This window comes from Paramormyrops kingsleyae, chromosome 5, assembly GCF_048594095.1.
Source record: "Paramormyrops kingsleyae isolate MSU_618 chromosome 5, PKINGS_0.4, whole genome shotgun sequence".
In the NCBI taxonomy this organism is placed as follows: domain Eukaryota; kingdom Metazoa; phylum Chordata; class Actinopteri; order Osteoglossiformes; family Mormyridae; genus Paramormyrops; species Paramormyrops kingsleyae.
Genome location: NC_132801.1, coordinates 18,382,628 through 18,403,323, shown reverse-complemented (window position 1 = coordinate 18,403,323; position 20,696 = coordinate 18,382,628). Strand labels below are relative to the sequence as shown.

Sequence of the window (20,696 nt, the reverse complement as noted above, 5' to 3'; positions counted from 1 at the left end):
TGAAACACCTCCTTCTGGGAACACCAGCAACACCAACACAGCCTTCGGCAACCTTCAGCGTCTTGTCACGGAAGGTCTCCCTCATCACAATTAGAATCGGCAGTTGTGCCCAAGTCTGCAAGTACCTCACACAAGCTGCACGCAAACTCCTCGAAAACAGCTAGATTTTGGAGTCTGGCCAGACCCCATGCTAACACTTCAGTAACAGCGTTGAGTACTCTTGTACATGTAAGCTGAGCATCTTGCGCATGAATGAGGGCATGACTGCAGAGTCACCACTGACCAACACTGCACACAAGCAGCCCTGGAACACTGACTCACGAAAGGACAGAGAGTGAGTCACAGAGTATGACTGGATGGTGTAAATAGCCAAGGCCTGGGTACTCTGTGAATGAGTGTGTGCGGATGTGTGAGGGAGGGTTATGGCGTAACATTCTACATTAACCCTGGGACACTTTCTCATCTCTATTGCCCTACTCATTTAGTGAGAGCAACATAATGTTTGCTTAACAACAGTTTCTGAGAAGATATACTGCTGTGCGTTTATCTAGTTCCTTAACTGTAAACAAGTACTGACACAAAACCCTAAGAATAAAGCATCTCAGTTAAAAGCAGAAGCACACGATTATTTACTGAGGGCCACTTTTAATATAGAACCTGACCAGGGTAGATGACTGGAAGATGGATATATAATCGAACAGATAGGTGGGAAAATTTCTCTTCTCCATAGACTTACAGTTTTTATTCAGCCTGCTGTGAGGGAGAAAGGAAGAAAGCAATGAGAAGCATCCTGGATGGAAGATAAGGCTTCTACAGATGTTAAAGATATACAGCAAGTCACAGTAGTAGTTATACCACCCAAGGATGTTAGATGATTAGTGCTTATTAACCAGCTATTGACTTTCATCTGTCCTTATAGCCAACAAATTGTTCAGTCAGCACAACGTTATCAGAAGATAAAAGGCCAGTGTACAAGCAACATTCATTTATTCTGCACATTCACCTAGCAGAATCGCTCCCCACCACTTGTGCCACATTAAATAGGAAATACAAAACGCTGAGTAAAATAAAAATCCAACCAGCCAAATTAGAGACCTTTTCCTGTTTTCATGACCTTTTAAAAAACACAGAACAAAACAGAGGCAGCACAAAGTACAGATGGCAGGATCTTACCAACAGCAGCTTCAGAAACAACAGTCCCAAGCTCCAGAAAATGAGAGCGCAGAACCCCCAGAGTAGAACCTCAGGAGGAGACGTTAAGCTTTAACATTGAAAAAGCAAATTAGTAGGTCAAAACACTATTGTTAGGAAAGTTGAAACACTCCCCCACAATCCAAACTGTGTATAATCTGCTGTCCTCAGTCAAATGCAGTGGTATCATTTCTAACCACTATCACAATCACTTGAGTAGTTTCAGATCTACATCATCCTAGTGCTTCACTGGAAATGCTGACTAGCTTTTTTGAATGTGCTGCAAATTATGCATTAATTTTGGATCGAGTTCTGTTAATTATGGGTAATGAATCAATGGGTACAACACTTGTTTCTGTGAGTATAAGTAACGTGGTGAAGAGATGAGACAAAGGCCTCATGTCCTGCAGACCGATCTGGACGCATTTCTTCCATGCATGCAATGATTACATTTCGCAGCACATTTCTAAAACGTGTGTGTCAGTCCGGTAGTCTGACAGATCAGAGCGGTGTCAAACCATACTGTATTAGTGATAGCAGCTCTGAGAATGCAGAATGATGCATAAAATGCAGCCTGCTGTTTCCTAACAGACATTCATTTTAAAAAAAAATCAGTGGTTAAATGATTTAATTACCAAAAATAGATCAACAAACACAAAATCGGCAAAAAGATATTTCACAAGCTTTATACTAGATAAGCAATGTGCCCACATAAATTGGCAAAACTGTTCACTATTAAAGTTCTCTTTCTCTGGACAGCCACAGCACAGCAATCTGAGCAGAACAAGCGCATGTGCAGCTTAGATTTGTTGGGTCCTGCTGTGGCTGCGCTGGAGACGGTGGTGCAGCTAGAAATTCCGGGCCTGCTGACAAAATGACACCTTGGGCTCTCCTGCCCAATTTTACATATTCAAGAGGACAGAATGAGAAACCACTGTGACACTCTCCCAATTCAGACCAAGCAGCTTCCCAAAAAGCCCTCTGACATAGTGTGACAGAAGCAAAATCCTCAATAATGAGGCAGATTCAGAACGACATCACTTCCATTAGCGAGTTCACCTACAACTAATGACTTCAAAGTTTCATTTTCTGTGCAAGCTTTTTTTTTTTTCCACGCATGCAAACACTTCCTGTCCTTGTACGACATTGAAGTAGAAGCTCAAACTCACTTTCTCAAGGCCAGACACAGAAATCTATGACTTTCACTTCCCCTTTTCATAATGCTGAATCATTTAGTAAGACTTACTTTGTTCAGGACAAAGCAAAACAAGTAATTATAGCCTCAGGTATCGTTACTCTCTTCACAGACGTGTTATGTTAATCTAATTTAAGCAGTAATGTCTGCTTAGGCACTAAGCTACGTTCTTGCTAGCCATTTGCTACATTGCAAGTGGCAAATAAAATATGCAGGTGGCAAGTTTATTTCTCAACCATTCCACACTGGGGAAGATCAAACTTGCAATCCCGACCATAGCAGTTTTGTGCACGTTTGTGTGTGTGTTTGTGTGTGTGTGTGTTACACTACATACATTCTGGTCATACATTCTTAATTTTCCAAGTTCCAAGTTCCAACATTCTAACACCACCACAAACTTTACTAGGACAGGCGGGTGGAAAGCAGTGATGGGTTTGGTACCCGACCCGGTGCAGGACTCTGGTTTGGTCGCTGGCTCTTGTATGTGAACGTCTGAACGATGAGGACTGGCTTAAATACTGAAGAGCATTTCTTAATTTAAATCGGATTTTGATAACCAAACTGTTCAAGCTATATATTTCCTTGAGCTCAAACGTCAAAGCTAAATGAAAACAAATTACATTGTTGAGAGCGTGCAGAATCTGAAAAGAAGAGATAGATATATGGAGGACAAAACGTGACTTAAAGGTTATGTAAATGTAACTATTCAACATAAATAAATCACTGGCATAAATAAATAAATCTTATTTAGGCAAGAGAGAGAGTAATCCTCATACGGGACACCATTTTCTTCAAGGCCCAGGAGTTATGCAGACCAGCTCTGAGTAGAGCCACACTCTCACACTCTGCTGTCCTTAGTCAAATGCAGTGGTATCATTTCTAACCACTATCACAATCACTTGAGTAGTTTCAGATCTACATCATCCTAGTGCTTCATTCCGTAGCATGTTATTCTAAGCAGGAAGGCACTCTCTTAAACCATCATTCCACGACTGTATGACAAAGCACGTACAGGATTTCCTGAGAAAAAGGATTCAGAAAGCTTCAACTGTTTACTTGATAACATGACTCATACTGACAAGAACACATGCCATTCACCCCCAGCTGCTACAAGGCAGATAACATGCTACGGAGGGTGATCAGGAGCCAAAGGGTGCACAATAGAAATTTTCAATCCATACATTCTAGATTTTATAACAACCTGTTCATGCTATATGTGGTCTCTCTAGGTTAATCTAGAAATGAAGGGTGCATTGGGGAAATTCATGTCAGGAAGAAAAACATCCACAAAAAAAAGAAATTCTGCCAATGGAAAACATTGCTAGACAATGACAGGCTACTTGCCCACAGACACACAGTATCACAGCCACACAAATTTGACCTTTTTGCATCTATAGAAGCAGTCCCACTTTCCGCATCAGAATGATTTTATGGCCGATACTTTTTTTTGCATGGCTAAGGAAACTAGCAGTTAGCCACAGTGGCTAATACTTTTGAGTACCAAGAGTAAGCATATACAAGTACTATAACATTGAGTTTTTCCAATTCTAAAAGTACAGTCAGTGACCACTTCATTACGTTTATTGAGTACGTTTATTCAATAACAGCGACAGCCTACTCCTGTAAACAGGAAATCACATTGCTGCGACTCAATGATCAAAGCACACAGACAGGGTCAAGCATTTTAGTTACTATTCACCTGAGCATCAGAACGAGCAATTTGTGTGATCTAAGTGATTAAGTGATTATGAACGCGCTATGATTGGTGTTACCGGCATTTCTGAAACAGTGACCCTTCTTGAATTTAGAGTAGAAACACATTGTAAATGAGAGAGTTCAGTGGGGAATGGCCAGATTATGTTAAAGCCAACAGTAAGGCGACAAGCACACAAAAAAGTTGAAATGAATGAGCCACAGCAGCAGAAAACCATGTCAAGATCCATCCCTTTCAGGTAAGAAGATGATGAGCCTACACTGCACATGTGACCACCAAAAATTTCCTGGTCTGATGTGATGCTGGGCTCCATCCTGGTTCTGGTGCCGGTCATTGTGGTACAGTGGTGTTAGAAACATTTTCTTGTCATACTTGTCAGAGCTCCTAAGTCTGGGATGTCCATTCACAGCAACAGTTTTCCAAATGTAGACTTTGAATACGGTGATGCTCCATGTCGTAAGACAAGCATGGTAGTTCCAGGAACATGATGGTGGATTTCATTTACTCAGATAGGCATCACAGTCCACCGCAGAAAGTTCAGAGATAAACCACAGTGGAAATTACATACCTATGCGATGAAATAGTGTATATATACCACATTGTGTGGGCTGCAGGGTTCAGTGGGAACCACAGAACACCTGGAGAAGAGCTCTTTTCACTGGATTCCACACTCAGTTCTGTAAGCACCTGACAGCCATAGAAACACACTTAATGAAATGAGCCATTCTCCCAAACATGACCAATGGATCAGCAGGGAAGTGCCAAGTCACATATAAATAATTACTCACATTTAATCACATTCTGAGATCTCAATTTAGCTACTGGGCAGAACCTCCCACACAGAGTATGCAATTAATATTGCATATAAAGATTCCACAGGCATGCATTACACACAGCTGCTGAAAGCAAACACAGACAAACAGCTGGACGCAATCTTGCGGGGAAAAAAAGAAAAACCTCAGGGAGACCAAAAGAAACTAGGCTTGCAGATTTAACATAGATTTAATCTAGGCCTGTAAAATTAACCTCTGCAAAAACCAAGCCAAAAAACTTGCAATGATACTACGATATGCTAATGTATACAAACTTCAGTTCAATGAAGAATCATAAAAAAAGTTTATAATAAAAGGAAGCAACTGGTGTACTTTTATACTTTTATACTACTGCGTTTAATACAATTTCAACAAACTTCCAATTAGACATGAATGAAGAATATCTACTAAAACTAATAGCAAACAGTTTAAAACAGTTAAAAAAAAAAACAGAATAGCTGCCTACCAACAGTCCATCAACTGCAAGCTGCGTACAAAAGTTTCATGTTGTGTAGTTTGGGTTTGGCCTGTTTTTCCCCCAGGAAGGTACTGTATGACTTTTCACAATAACCCTTCAAACACTGGCCATTGTGTGGTTCACCACTACTGACACATACACAAACCTTAAAAGACATTCTTATTCACATCTGTTCTTTGTGTTCATTAAAACCAGTTGTCTCAGCAATCCTTAACCTTCTATGTCGCCTGTGCACTTGTGGTTTACCCACGTGAGGAGACAACAAGGTTTCATTGGTGTTTCAGCTTTTCATTCCCTTATCAAAATTTCACTGCCATAGCATGTCCTTAAATAGTGTGAAAGCAAAATGTGTGTCAAAAACCCACTTACCCATTTACCCTGTTTGATAAGGGTTTCTAATCAGGAGCACCTTCAGAAATTAAAAGCTACTAAAATACTGGCCAAAAACTAAAATTAAACCCATTCTGAAAATCTAAAGAAAATAATACTTACATTTCATGTCACCGGAACACTACGCCGGATAAGTGGTTACAGAAGATGGGTGATAGATTAAATGATTTCATGTTGCACTGACATTTTGCATATTTGCCTGTATAGTTCATGTCCCCTTGTCACATTTATGGTCTCTGTACTCATGGTTCACAAGAAGGCTTTGGGAAGTGGTTGGTTGAGGAACAATGTTTTGACAAGTTATGAACAATATCTAGCATATTTATATATTCAAGCAAAACAAAAAGGAAGCGGGGGGGACACCTACGTAGGCGGAGTGGCACGTAAGCCAAAGCTCAGCTCCATTCAGAATGTGGTAATATTCTGTGGTGTGGGACTGCCCACCCTGTCCTGCCTATAAACAAACTGCTTCCTCGTGGCGGGGGTCATCTGTTACCATGCTTACTTCCTCACTTAGAGCTGCCTGGGAAGGAAGCCGCTCGGTGTACATTCCTGTGATGGAAACACCAGCGTCCTCACAGAACTGTCACTGTCCCTGTCACAATCAAGGCTGCCTTGAACATAACACATTAAATATCATAGTTTGATTTTTATTTCCTTCTCTGCCTTTATTTCTAACTGCACTCTCCCTGTGACTTCCTTCATGTGCATCCTATAATAAGAAAACATTTTGTTAGTAGTAGCAATGTTCAAGAGTACCATGGTGTGTACAAAAAACCTTAACTTTTAATTTTCCTGGGAGAGCAAACAGGAACTCTGATTATCTCATCAAACTAGTAGTCACTTGATCCCTGCAGAATTCATTTCACCGTCAAAGGGAAAATCCTTACAAGGTGCCTTGAGGTGCAAAAAGAATCACAGTTTAGTGTTTCACAGTGGTGGTATATGCTGTGACTACCTTTCGCTTTCATATTTGGTGAGAATGGTCAATGAGAATGAAAAATGTTATATACGAGCTGGAATTTATAAAGAAAATGAAATCATATTTTAAAATAGTATATGAGAGAAAGGCAAATTCATATTCATATTATACAGTGAACCTGGAGCCTATTCCAAGAAGCCAGCAGACACACGCACACACACACAAATAACACAGTAAAGGCCATTTAGAAACAAGCTACATATTTCTGGACTGTGGAAGGAATCCAGAATCCCCTATTTTGCGATATGAAGAAAAATGAATGTTGGGAGAGAAAAAAAAAACTAATAGAAGTAACCAAGGACAGTTTGTATCTGTAAGATACAATCACAAAGTGCTCCTGGCAAAAGGGTCAATAGATCTTCTCTCATACAACAGTTACAGAAGAAGTAAATTTAAAAACAAATAGAAACCTTCAAAACCATATGAATTCACAATGCCACACATACAGTCAAAGGGCTTTATAATTTTCTTTGAGTGTACTTTACAAGAAACTATAAAAATACAGACGGAATACCAGCACTTTGGATTGTCTTACAATGCGGCATATTCTCTCTCTACCAAACTATCAGGAGAAAAAAAAACTAAAAATCCAAACTCCACGAAGCATGGAAAATACCTAGAGCTCCATACTATTTTTGTGAGTGGATTCTGTCACTCTGCATGAAAAACTAACACACAGCAACTTTTATACCTGACATTTCAAATTGAAATGCACAAACCAAATAATACAGCTTCTGATTACTAGCTTCACTAAACTTGCAGGTGTAGCAATTCCAGCTGTTCAAGGCATCAAGCCTACTCCTTAAAATCTGTCTGTGTGAAAGAACAGTAGGGAAACCACCGTCATCTCATCTCACCATTTAACTTTATGTCAACACTTTGAGATTTTATTCTGAGATGAAGTACATAAATTAAATGCATTATTATTTATTATCATTATCCATAACAGCAACAACAATAATAATAACAACTCCAAAAAAACAATACCAAAAATAATAATAATGTTGTTGTTGTTGTTACAGAGGTCCTGACCCTCTGGGGTCATAAAAGATTCCTGGACATCTCTTTGAAAAAAAAGGGGTGGTACCCCAATGTCCCGACTACAACTGACCACTGTGGCCCTTTCAAATCTGGCCTCCTAATCATCCCCTACCTAACTGGTAAATCCTCTCCTGCCCCATCACCTTTGCTACTGTGTGGTGAATGTACCGGTGCAGAAAGGCTGCTGTTGCATCATCCAGATGGGCGCTACACAGTGCTGGTGGTTGATGATTGGTTCCTTAAACCATTTTGGATGTCTTGAAAAGCACTGCATACACGTAATATTCATTCATTCATTCATTCATTCATTCATCCCTTCAGTTTTCTAATGGATTTATGAATGGACCCCAATGCTCAGGGTAATGTATTTGCATTGGCGAGGGAGAGCCAACATTAACTCCTGTCGACCCCCCTGTAATGCAGATTCAAAGAGGAAGAAGCATAGTAGATTCAGATAATGTCTTCAAGTAGCTTCAAGTAGAGGAATGACAAAAAAAACTGACAGGGTTACAGACAAACAAACAAAAAGAAAAACCTCTGGAATGTCTGCAATGTTAGAGGCAAAAGCAAACCCAGCTAATTTTCCAACATGGTATTTTATTTTCAAATTTTTTTTTTTTGCAAATAATTTGTGGTGGAATTAGAATCTCACCTAGAGTGGACCCGGCTTTGTGGGGTATGCTTTTCGAAACAGGCTCACCGTGATAAAATCATTATGGAGGATGCATGCAAAGGGGATTAGCGGCCAACTAAAACATGCAGAAGCAAGCAGCTTGTGAGAAGACAGAGATGGTAAAACAGTGAAAGGGGTAAGAACGTGTTTAGGCAATCCATTACTCTACCTGTCATGACTGAAAGCAGCCGTTACTATGTGTTGCAACCGATGTTAAATGCATCTGTTCAGGCAAGCTGGCAAGTGTTCCATAAAAATGCACCGTCATGCAGGTAATACATTTTAAACATCCTTAATCTGGAACCTAAAGTAATACACCTGCTATTACAAACTGTTTGTGTTTTGTTTTTGGATATCCCTGCTAAACACTGGGAAAAAATATATAATCAAACAAAGCAGCCATAGACTGAAGCTTATTAAAATCACAATCAAACTGTAATTTGTGTAGTCTGCATACAGTAAATTACCTGTGGACAGAAATCAGATTATTTTAGGATGCCTTTCCCACCTCCATCATAATGCAAAATCCGAAAACAACCTAGAGATTAACTATATTTACTAAATATAAATAAGCAAGTAGGCTTCAGTTTAAAACACACTGTACTACTATCACGTGTTTACTTCACGTGTACAGGTATCATGAGAAAAATGCAGTAACTAAGGAAAAAATAACAGAGCAGTGATTTTGAGCACCATGACGTTCTCTGATTGGGTCACTTGTAGTACCATTGAATAAATTTATCCATATTTAAAATGTGGCTAGATAAAGCAGTTTGACATACAGTATTTTAAATGAATGAACGGGAAGAAAGGACACTCAAACAAAACATTGTTCAAGCATGCACAGAGATCAATACTAACTGAAGGAGACAGAACAGCTCCGTAATGCTTGTACAGGTACACAAAAGCAGATGAGAAATTGCAGAGTATGACAAAAAGACTATAACATCAAATATCCCATCGACCCCTTTGAATACAGGAGAGCTGTTGTTGGGGACAGCATCTGAAACAGCAGAGTTTTAAACGACTGGAAGAGAAAACAGCGTGACCTGCTGTACAGCAGACACAGTACATCACATGCAGAACTGGCACCCACATTACCAAATGAATGATAAGTGTTGTTAAGGAGAGGTGCAAAATTCATTCTCAGCAACAGATAAAAGATATATTTTAAAAGCTTTACAATGAGCAGGGTTCTGAATTAAGGTCATTTGGTTAAGCTGGATAAGAATGTGTTTCTATAGCTATTTATATTGTCTGTGTATTGTTTTTGTAACTTACACGCTGGATAACAATGCTTCTTAAATGCAGAAGACCTAATCAATTCACTGTATTGCTGCTCCTACTGCTGGAATAAATGCTGACATTTTGTTGTCAGTGTTTCGGCAACCTTTAATAGTAAGTATTACACAACATATAGAGGAAGTAACGGACATCTTAAAAAATACCATCTTAAAGATCTGTGGTATTCTGTTGTAGGCTACATGCTTTTTAAAGAGTGCCAATACATTTATATAAATGTTTGTAAATACTTTTGCTTACTGGTGGACTACACCAAAACTGAAAAAATAATGATTTTTTTTTGTGCGATGACAGGAGTCTGAATAATTTACCTGAACCCATACATTGATTACTTATTTTAATCACTTTTGAAGTTACTGTAAAAGTCTAATTTATTGAACAGTCGCGAAGATTATGGGAGATAAAATGAAGCCTCAATATCAAACAATTTATTACAGTTACTAATAATTAATAATAACATCTGGATATGAAGAAAAGCATGGAGAGATGAGCAGATATGAGCGTGAGTGTTAACAAGAGATCTCAAAGTCTGCGTAGTTTAACTCACCGCCTCCGGACTTAATCATCTGCGATGCAATGGCATGGACCCTCAACGTATCTTTCACTTAGCCCTATGCATCTTTTCATCATACATGTTAAAATGAAACCTTACGTCTTACTTAAGGCTGTTTATCTGATTTAGTATAACCGCAGTCAGTTTTGCCACCGCAGGCGCAAATAATAAAATAAGTAATTAGCTTTTTATAGGGCTACCAGTAGAAAAGATGGTTTAATGGACCGTACGGAAAACTGTTGTTTAGTCGGCGAGAATAGTAGGACATGCTACTATATATATATATACACACCTATAACCTTTAAGTTACATGCATGAAAATACATCAATTACTTGCGTTAATGTAATCACAATTATTGCGATGCGTATCTTGTTAAGCGCAGAGACTATAATAGGAAGTTATGTTACTACGTAAAGTTTATGACTTTTTGTCTATAGGCAACATGACGATCTTTAATGCTTAAATGCAAGTCATTTATAGTTCCCAATACACACATATTTGACAATAGTGCAGAAGTACTTCCCAAAGACCTCACGTGCATCGGGAAACGATTCCACAACCACGAACCAAAAAATGCCTCTTATTCAAACTTGCCAACATGCTTTTCCAAAAACAAAATCAATTTTTTGTTGTACAGTGCAGTCTGCTGTAGCTATAGTCATATACGGCAAATAGTATAGATATTTTTCCTTTGTTTACACGCCGCAGAGTACTTTACAGTACGCTATGTGTGGATTAAAAACCACTGCCAAGGTGAACATAGAGCGCATGTTATCCTACAACAGCCTTTTCATAAACGCTATTACAGCTGCACTGCAGTGTGGAAACTGCTGCCACTTTATTCTTTAATACAACGCCCCATTAACGCTAAATACGATGTCCACCGTAAATATGAGAAGTCATTTCTTACCCAAAAATGTGAGAGTTTTGAACCGCAAAAAGCCTCCATTGCACGTCAAACCGGAGCTCCACCTTATCCTTGAATTACGAATAAAAGTATCTCTCCTCGGGTTTTGCACATACACAGATAAAACATATAAACCTTCATGAAATGCGCTCTTCACAGCCCCCGTTCCACTCCCTTCCCACCCCTCAGTTAGTTGCCGTCTGATGTCGCACTTTCAGCAGTTGCTGCCTATTGCCGGGTCGCCAGTCAGTCCCGCCTTCAGCGGAAGTAAATTGCCGGTTCGCAACTTCAATCGGGTTATGTGCATAAATAAGACTTCGCATAATATAGCAAAATATATGTTTCGCCTTCGCACTAATTTTATTCCTACTGTCATTTCTTGTCTTGCGATATGTTTTGGTTCCATATTTGTTTAAAAATAAAATTGCATTAGGCATTTTAGTGCACGGGAAATTAAAATGTCCATAATGGTAAGTTTTGTCTTCTAGGTTATAAGGTGAGCTGGATATATTTATGTCAAGTCACCTAACAGTTGGAATGAAATCCAGCATTGTTTGTGTTGTGTTGTGTCGTGTCACCGAGCCTTAATAAATTGATTAGAAGTAGTTAACAGGAACAGTTATTTTTGGGGAGATTAAATATCACAAGATGAGTTGCGGTCTGCTTTATTGTTAGAAACGGGTCTGCTGTGTGTTGCACGTAGTCTTAAACCTAGATAGTGTGACGATGGACAAATTTCTATTTTCTCAACATGATGAAGTAATAAACCAATATTTAATTAACTCACTGGAAATGGTCGTCTCTCCAATTCTTCAGGTGTTTGGTGATGTTTTAGTACAAAATGGCTTCCCAGTCTGATAAAATGACTAAAACTGCAATAAAATGCAAATTATCATTATTCTGAGAACCAAGAAAAAAATAATATTGTTACGGTACTTGATTTTGTTTAATAATACTTGAATGAATGAATGAATGAATGAATGAATGAATGAATGAATACACAGTTGAAAGCTAGAAACTTTTCCCCCCTATATGTAGGTGTGGATTTGATAAAGAATACAGGGTGATACTGACTAGAAGGCTGTAGTGAAAAAATCCAGAACGAACCTCGGTGGGGAATTTATGGGTATTCAGTGTAAGAAATCAACACTTTAACCGTTGATTAAATTGTGAATATACAGAGACATATCTGATGCAAATCATCTTTCCTACATAAAATGTTATGTGTGAATGTGGCTTAGCTACATATAATTTGGGGCTCTACGATTACATAAATGGGGCCTTTTTAAGGTGCCCCCTGTTGGTGGGAATAACAATTTAATTCTTAACCATTTAATATTTTGTGGAATCTTTTGTACTTTTCCCCACGACTCGTGAGACATTTTGTTCGGGGGCCCAGAATTCTTGACTACACCGTTGCACTGGCCAGGAGAAGCTATAAGGTTGGAAGATGGACGGTTATATTTTGTCAATTTTGTACTTTTCTTTTAAAAATCCATGTACCATATAATTTAGTTTATTGTTTTGAGTTGTGAATGCACTAGTAGGATGTATTGCTACACCCACCACATGACGAAATACCTCGGGATCCTGGTTGACGACCCCCTACACCAACACGCGGTCCAGTCCCACCCTCCACAAATGGCTGTCTATCTGCCAATGCTAGATGTTATGTGGGCATCTCCTTTGCCTGGCCCAGCTGCTCAGGTCCTCATCAATGAAGATTCTGCGAGCCAGATCACCCTCACGGAAACACACCGCCTGGCCATAGTGCCATAACAGATGCTTCCTCACGATGCAGGTAATGAGATTCAAGCAGGACGCCTTAAGTAACCGCTCGTTCGACACAAAGTCAAACCAGTGGTACCCAAGGATTCTCCAAAGAGACACAATATCAAAGGAGTCCAGTCTTCGTCTCAGGTCACTGGAGACCATCCATGTCTTGCAGCCATCCAGCATAACAGGTAGCAACAGGACTCTAAAGACTTGGACCTTTGCCCTCTTACAAAGATATCGGGAGCGCCGAGGAAAATTAACGTCTCAATGCGGTCGACATTCTCTCCACAGACAGAGGCTGCTCATGGCTGTGTCCAGGATGTCATTAAAGGCCTGAACCTATGTTCTTATCCTGGACACTCACAAATCCGGCCAATCAGACTCCTTCCTCAGTCTTTCAAGAGCCCCGATCAGAGCCTCCATTGACTACGCAAAGATCAAAGCATTATCAAAGTCACTCATGACCAGAGGAGTGTTACCTCATGGGCACACATCAACTACTGAGCCGTCCAGAATAATACTTTTTCGGAAGTTTCAAATAAAACGTCTCCCTCACCAAGACCACTCCCTATAGCCAGAGCATACACCGAGACAACGGACAAGGCCTCCAAAGATCGCCTTAGCCGGAGTCTCATAAAACGCTTGTTGAAAGGAGTCACATCAGACACTATCGGGAGAGATAAGATATTCTACGTGCCTACCCAGAATGGCGGGCCCAAACTAGGACCTGAGTGCTGCTGTGCAGTGGGCAATACCTCAACACCACACCAGTTCTTATCCCTAACAGGCCTGATCTCGTTGTTCTCTGGCAGTTTTGATCTTCCGGGGATGAGGCTTCTGAGGGCTTTCCCCCATCCCCTTCATGATGCGTGGAGCCTTCCTGTGGGTGGCTGCAACAGATCTACTCCCACAGAGAGTAGAAAAGAGTCCTGTCAGCCATTTGGCAGCTGCCTGACATGTTTTTGCGGCCAAAAGCAGCAGTATGAAGGATCTAGTAAATATACATCATTAGGGATACCAGTCATAAATAGGGCTGGGAAATTTATTGGGTTAATGCGTAGCATTATGTCTTTTATGGTGTTAGCGCTTTCAGTACAGATGTTTCTCCACTTACGAACGAGATACTTTCCAAACGGCCTTTCGCAACTTGAAATGTTTGTAAGTCGTTATTCAACATCATTTTAAGGGTATATGCAAGTACTAATTAAGAACTAGGATGCTTGGAGTATGCATGCTACACTACTGCGCAACGGGGAGTAGCAGCCAGGAGTCGTACTAGGCGGTATTGGTGCACAGAAAAAAGAATGATGTTGCGGACAGGAAACGGTAGCCCAATGAACACAATTTGGACTTACAGTCCTCTTCGTTCGTACGGTATAAGATTTTTAATAGAGATCAATAATATTTCTTCCTGGTTGTAAATAACGCATACACTAGAGTTCCCCAACGGAACTACCTGACCAAGACACTTGCTTAATTGGTAACCATTTTATGCTTAAACACATTATGGGTCAATCTCACAAACTCATTACCATGACAAATCAAGTTTGGTTTGACGACAGATGCATTACATTATCATAAAAAATGTTGATTTTTGCCTCTATTGTGGTTAGCGTTTTTTGTGGTCTTGGTCTCCTCTCGGAATCAACTTTATTTTGACTCTGTCTTGTCTCGGTCATGGACATAGAGGACTTGAGGTTTTATTTCAAGGCCAGTCAAGACCACTCATCAAAACGTCTCAATATTTATCACAACGGCTTAATAGTCATCTGTTTGTTTTTCAATCGAGAGAATTTACTTGATCCAGTCGTTCAAGTTGCAACGCTGTGTGCTAAAATATTCCAGAGTAATCCTGTGCACACTGCGTTTCTAAACACTCAAAAATGGATAGGATTCAAAACGTTAACACAGTATTGTGATTGTGTGTAAAACGTCCAGCTTCAAAGTTCAAATGCAACAAAAAAAGGTGTGTCAAATTATACTGTCTAGCCCCAAGATGGTGCTTATGCTCCACATGTTATAGTGTGTTGTTATGTAGACTCAAATATTAGTCTGTTTCTGATCTTGACTTGGTCTAGCCCTGTCTTGGTCTCGGTCTGGTCTCGGTCTCACCTTTCTTGGTCTTGGTCTTGTCTTCGTCTGGATACACTATAGTCTTGTTCATGACTTGGTCTCAGTTTAAGTGGTCTTAACTACATCACTAGTTGTAGTTAATCGATTGCAGAGTAAAATAATTGCAAATAAAAAGCAGTTGAAGTATATTTTATTATACCAATTGATTGTCTATTCTGTAGCTGATATATTCAAAAACATTTTATTTAGTTTTGTGTTATTCGATCAAAACTTCGAACGACCAAATATAAGTGTAGTAAACTACCACCATGCTTTCATTTTCGAAATAAAAGTATTTCAAGGGATTTCAGTTCTCAGTTTTCAAGGATTTCCCTGCTACTCTGGAGTTTCTAATTGTGAAAGACTGGAGACAGGTGTTGGAATGCTCACAAGTCCCAGACCGTGGGCTGTGCACCTGGAGTTTTCCCTAGTGGACAAGAGGTTTGCCTTGATGTAACTGAGAATGGCAGAGATGAAAAATCTGTTTGTGGGTTACCCAGCCTTCCAAGAAAAAGTGGGTGAAGCACTTGAAAGAGTACCACCAACGGACTCTGTGGTCCCTCTGAGAGACTTCTCACATGATGGAAATAATAGGAGGACTTTAACTGAAAAGTGGCCTCCCGGATCTTATGACCAGTGGTGAATTGTTATTGGACTTCCGTGCATGCTATGGATTGTCCATAACAAGACAACAAAGTATATGTCTTGTATGTCAAGATCTTAGAATATTGAAGACGATGAAACTCACACAAAACTAAAGATTGTTGTCGACAAACTGTGTTTTATCATATTATTCTATCTGCTTATGGTAATGTCTGTATGGGCCCAATGTTAAAGTGATTGTTTTGCATGTTATTTGTCAAATATTAAAAAGACGTGCAGAAATAAATTAGCAAAAATTCGCTAGTTGAAACAAGGTTTGCGTCGCCAGGGGCGCTTTACAATATTATCCACTAGATGGCGCACTAAACACGAGAAATGGGTGAAAAGACGTAACAATAAGTGGTAATGTAAATTATCTTCAAGTAATCAAGAAAATGTTACTTTTTAATTGTTGTCGGACAGTGTTTATGGAGGATGGCCAAGAAAAAAGTCTTTGGTTGATACATGCTAATAATAAATGTTAGGTGCCATGTGACTGGAGTGTTAAAAATAAAAATAGCCACAATGACTTAAGAGTCTGCTGATCATCAAATCTTTCAGGTGGTAATATTTTTGAGGAAGGGAACTTGTGACCGGGAATTAGCACACTTGAGTAACGAAGTCTGAACCGTTGCATATAAGGAGTCTTACGTTAGGCCTCAGTTTCACTGTGACCCTATCATTTAAATCACAGGTCACAGGACAAGGTAAACCATTCCATTATAGGGTATTTACACACACACACACACACACACGCATGTATATATATATATAATTATACACTTAGCGCAAATGCTCTTGCCAGTTTATCTGAACTGCGCATCTTTCGACATCTTTGTGATCTGGACTGAAACCCAAAAGTCAGGAAGCCTAGATCTCATGCAGTCTCTGCAAGGACAAAGATATGACTGGATAAGCCTATATTCATGTCTGCTTGGAGCTCAGCTATTGATACAAATTGCAAGGAAATTACTGTTTCATTTATTACAATCTCATAACGTTATAGACATCTGTCTTATGAAATGGTGGGTCGATATATACCCTAATATGTAAGGTACATTATGTTTAACATACAATATAATACACTGTACACTACTGTTCAAAAGTTTGGGGTTACTTACAAATTTCCTTGTTTTCCTGAAAACATACATGAAATTAATTTGAATAGGAAACAGAGCTAAATACATAGGAAACAGTCATTGACAAAGTTAGAAATTATCAGTTTTAAATATTAAAATAATAATTGTGTTCTTCAAACTCCATTTGCAGCAATTACAGCCTTGTAGACCTTGGCCATTCTAGATCAAAATTTGTTGAGGTAATCTGATGAGATTTCACCCCGGGCTTCCTGACGCATCTCCCACAAGTTGGATTGGCTTGATGGGCACTTCTTACGTAATATTTGGTTCAATAGAGTTGAGATCCGGTGACTATGTTGGCCACCCCATTATACACAGAACACCAGCTGACTGCTTCTTCCCTAAATAGTTCTTGCATAGTTTGGAGCTGTGTTTGGGTCATTGTCCTGTTATAGGACAAAATTAGCTCCAATTAAGCGCCATTCATAGGGTGTTGCATGGTGTTGCAAAATGGAGTGATAGCCTTCCTTCTTCAAGATCCTTTTCTCCTTGCACAAATCTCCCACTTTACCATCACCAAAGCAGCCCCAGTCCATCACATTGCCTCCACCATGCTTCACAGATGTCGGCAAGCTCTCCTCCAGTGTGTTCATTTGATCGCCGCCTCACAAATGTTCTTCTTTGTGATCCAAACACCTCAAACTTAGATTTCTCCGTCCATAGCACTTTTTCTAATCTTTCTCTGTCCAGTGTTTATTGCCCTTCTCAGTCTTTCCTTTTTATTGCCCATTAAGAGATATGGCTTTTTCTTTGCAATTCTGCCTAAAAAGCTAGTTGCCTCTTCACTGTTGATGTTGTGGGTACTATTTAATGAAGCTGCCAGTTGAAGACCTATGAGGCGTCTGTTTCTCAAACTACACACTCTAATATATTTATCCTCTCACTGTTGTGCACCAGGGCCTCCCTCTCCTCCTTCTATTGTGGTTAGAGCCTGTTTGTGTGGCTCCCTGAAGGCAGTAGTACACAGCATCAGGGGCGCTGTAAGGGGGAGGAAAGCTAGGACGATTCCAAGGGCCCCTGAGTGACAGGGGCCCTAAAAAATTAGGAAAATAACTGGATTGGTTTGGACTGGGGGGCCTAATATGATATGCTTTCATGGGGCCCAAAATCTCTAGCAACGCCCCTGCACAGCATTGTACGAGATCTTCAGTTTCCTGGCAGTTTCACGCATAGAATAGCCTTCATTTCTCAGAACAAGAATACACTGATGAGTTTCAGAAGAAAGTTCATTATTACTGACCATTATGAGCTAATCGAACCCACAATTGCTAATGCTCCAGATACTCAACTGCTCCAAAGAAGGCCAGTTTTATCACTTCTTTAATCAGCACAGCAATTTTCATCTGTGCTAACATAATCGCAAAAGGGTTTTCTAATGATCAATTAACCTTTTAAAATGATGAACATGCATTAGCAAACACAACATTCCACTGGATCACAGGACTAACTGTTGCTGATAATGGGCCTCTGTACACCTATGTAGAGATTATATTTAAAAACAGCCGTTTCCAGCTATGATAGTCATTTACAACATTAACAATGTTTACACAGTATTTCTGATCAATATGATGTTATTTTAATGGACAAAAAACCTTTGAACAGTAGTGTATATCTCATGCTTACTATGCAACGTTATGTAAAATTTTTGTGACAGAGACCAAAGCATCCACAATTGAGTTTCTAGCACATATTCCTTCTCAAAGAACATTTTGTAACTAATTACCAATTATATCCAAAGTCAAGCAAGTAACTACGTCACCAGAAATACTGCACAATAAAAACTGTTGAAATGAAAAAGGATGCTTTCATTTGCTAACTGCTCATTTGGTGTGTGTTGGGCACACCGTGATTCGTGCTGTTACAGGTAATCACTTTGTGGGCCACACAGTCCTAGCCAGGATAAAGCTGTTTTCCATGGTGAGACATTTCTATATTTGTGTCCCATCAGGAAGATAAAAATACTAGTTTAATATAGCCTCAAAATTAATGCATTCCTTGCGCACATGCTGGAAGGAACAATTTTATCATGAAATTAGCAAGTCACATTTATTATATATTTTTAATATTCCATATATATTTTTCATAAGTACTTATGAAGTAGGAAGCTACTGTTAATATTAATAATAAATATTATCATAATATATAAAGCAGTAGGAATTACCTTAGTTAACCATTTCTAACCATTTTATAAGGGTTCTGTCTAGAGCCTTGAAAAGACAGTTCCTGAAGTACTGAAATTATTCTACCATTTAATTATGTGCATAAAAGTCCATACATTCATCCATTTTCTTTACCTGCTTGTCCTGTTCAGGGTCACATGGGTTTGAAGCCTCTACCAGAGGCTATGGGGGCAAGGTTAGGAATAACCCAGGACTGGACACACACCAGTCACACCAATAGAAAGTCTGGCAACTCCAATTCACCGTAGCATGTTTTTCGGACTGTGGGGGGAAACTGTAGTAACTGGTGGAACCAGGGCAGAGACTTGAACTCCAGTGCCAGTCAGCTGAAGCAGCAGTGCTAGCCACTGTACCACTGTATCGTCCCCATGTATAAAAATGCAAATACTAAAACTGTATATTTATTTATAATGATTATTTTATTGTGGATGACAAAAACTGGGGTTGAGCAATGACCATCATATGGCCCATGTCCATGATTGTTACGCCACTGGATCATGCCAACACGTGGATCTTTCTCTTGACAAAGTCACAAGCAGGTACCAGCTGATAGTCTGCTGGGGTCAGATGGACCCCAAGCAGGAAGCAGAACAAGAAGCAGAAAAGAGGGAAGTATTTTTAGGATAAATCTTTTGGTTGAAAAAAAAGGATATCCAAAAGCAGGGTGGAGTAGCCCAACTGATTCAAAGTATATGGCAGTATACACTTAGACAGAGGATATACAGCACACAACTATGATGGATATCTATGACGGTCAACATCAAAACCTAGCAAAAACAGCTCTTTGGAATTTTATAGCTGACTTCTGAGTTGATTAAGTACTTCTGCTTGCTGATTCAAACAGCCTGCCCTCCGCAACAGCAAAAAAGGTAGCTTGAACTGAATACACAGCATTAGAACAGCTAAGATATCTGATCAAAGTGAACATGGTGTTTTTGGTGGTTCCATACATGGTTGGTCCAGTATCTCAGAAATGGCCACCTTCATAGGAATTTTATGCACAACAGTGTCTAGAATTCACAGTTAATGGTGTGATTCTGGAAAACACCTTGTTAATATTAGAAATTTGAGGAGAATGACCAGACTCTGTAAAGCACAACTGTGGTGTGAAGAATGGCTTCTCAGAACACTCAATCCATCTATCCTTAAAGCAATTCGGCAGGCAAAAGTGGGAACTCCTGCTGTATATATTGATTGTTTATTGAGTTATTCTTACTTAGTTATTATACCTTGTATATATTACCATCAAGCTGGATTGGAGAAGTTGCTGCTGACTAAGCTATACTGAATACTATTTAATGTTTACACGGTTAACTTTCCAGATATGACATTTGTATTTTAAACTAAGAATCCAGCTTTAATGCACAAGTCATTATGCCAGATAGACTGATTTTTATCTTTGACAGTATATATTTTAGTGCAATATTTATTGTAATACTTAATGGTCCCGGAATCATCAGTTTCAGTATTTCAGCTGGCGTTATGCTTAATGAGATTTTTTTAAACGTCGTACTGTTCTACAACAAGGCAGCACGCGTATGATGGGACGGAATACACATGATGGGGCAGAAGGGCAGTAAAAGGGAACCCACAACAAAAGCGTTTACA

The 20,696-nt window shown here is 39.4% G+C and overlaps 1 protein-coding gene across 6 annotated transcripts in view; it reads right to left on the bottom strand.

Annotated features, from left to right (window-relative positions):
• abcc3 (ATP-binding cassette, sub-family C (CFTR/MRP), member 3) overlaps positions 1 to 11,454 on the bottom strand; it is a 49,046-nt gene extending 37,592 nt beyond the window's left edge. For 4 of the 6 annotated variants that reach the window (XM_023831258.2, XM_023831256.2, XM_023831257.2 and 1 more), the window contains exon 1: positions 11,243 to 11,454. In XM_023831258.2, coding sequence (XP_023687026.1) covers positions 11,243 to 11,281 — 39 coding nt within the window. In that variant the 5' untranslated portion in view covers positions 11,282 to 11,454. The remainder of the gene's footprint in view (positions 1 to 11,242) is intronic. The other 2 variants (XM_023831254.2, XM_023831253.2) reach the window with 1 other exon arrangement.
• Between the last annotated feature and the right edge of the window lie 9,242 nt (positions 11,455 to 20,696).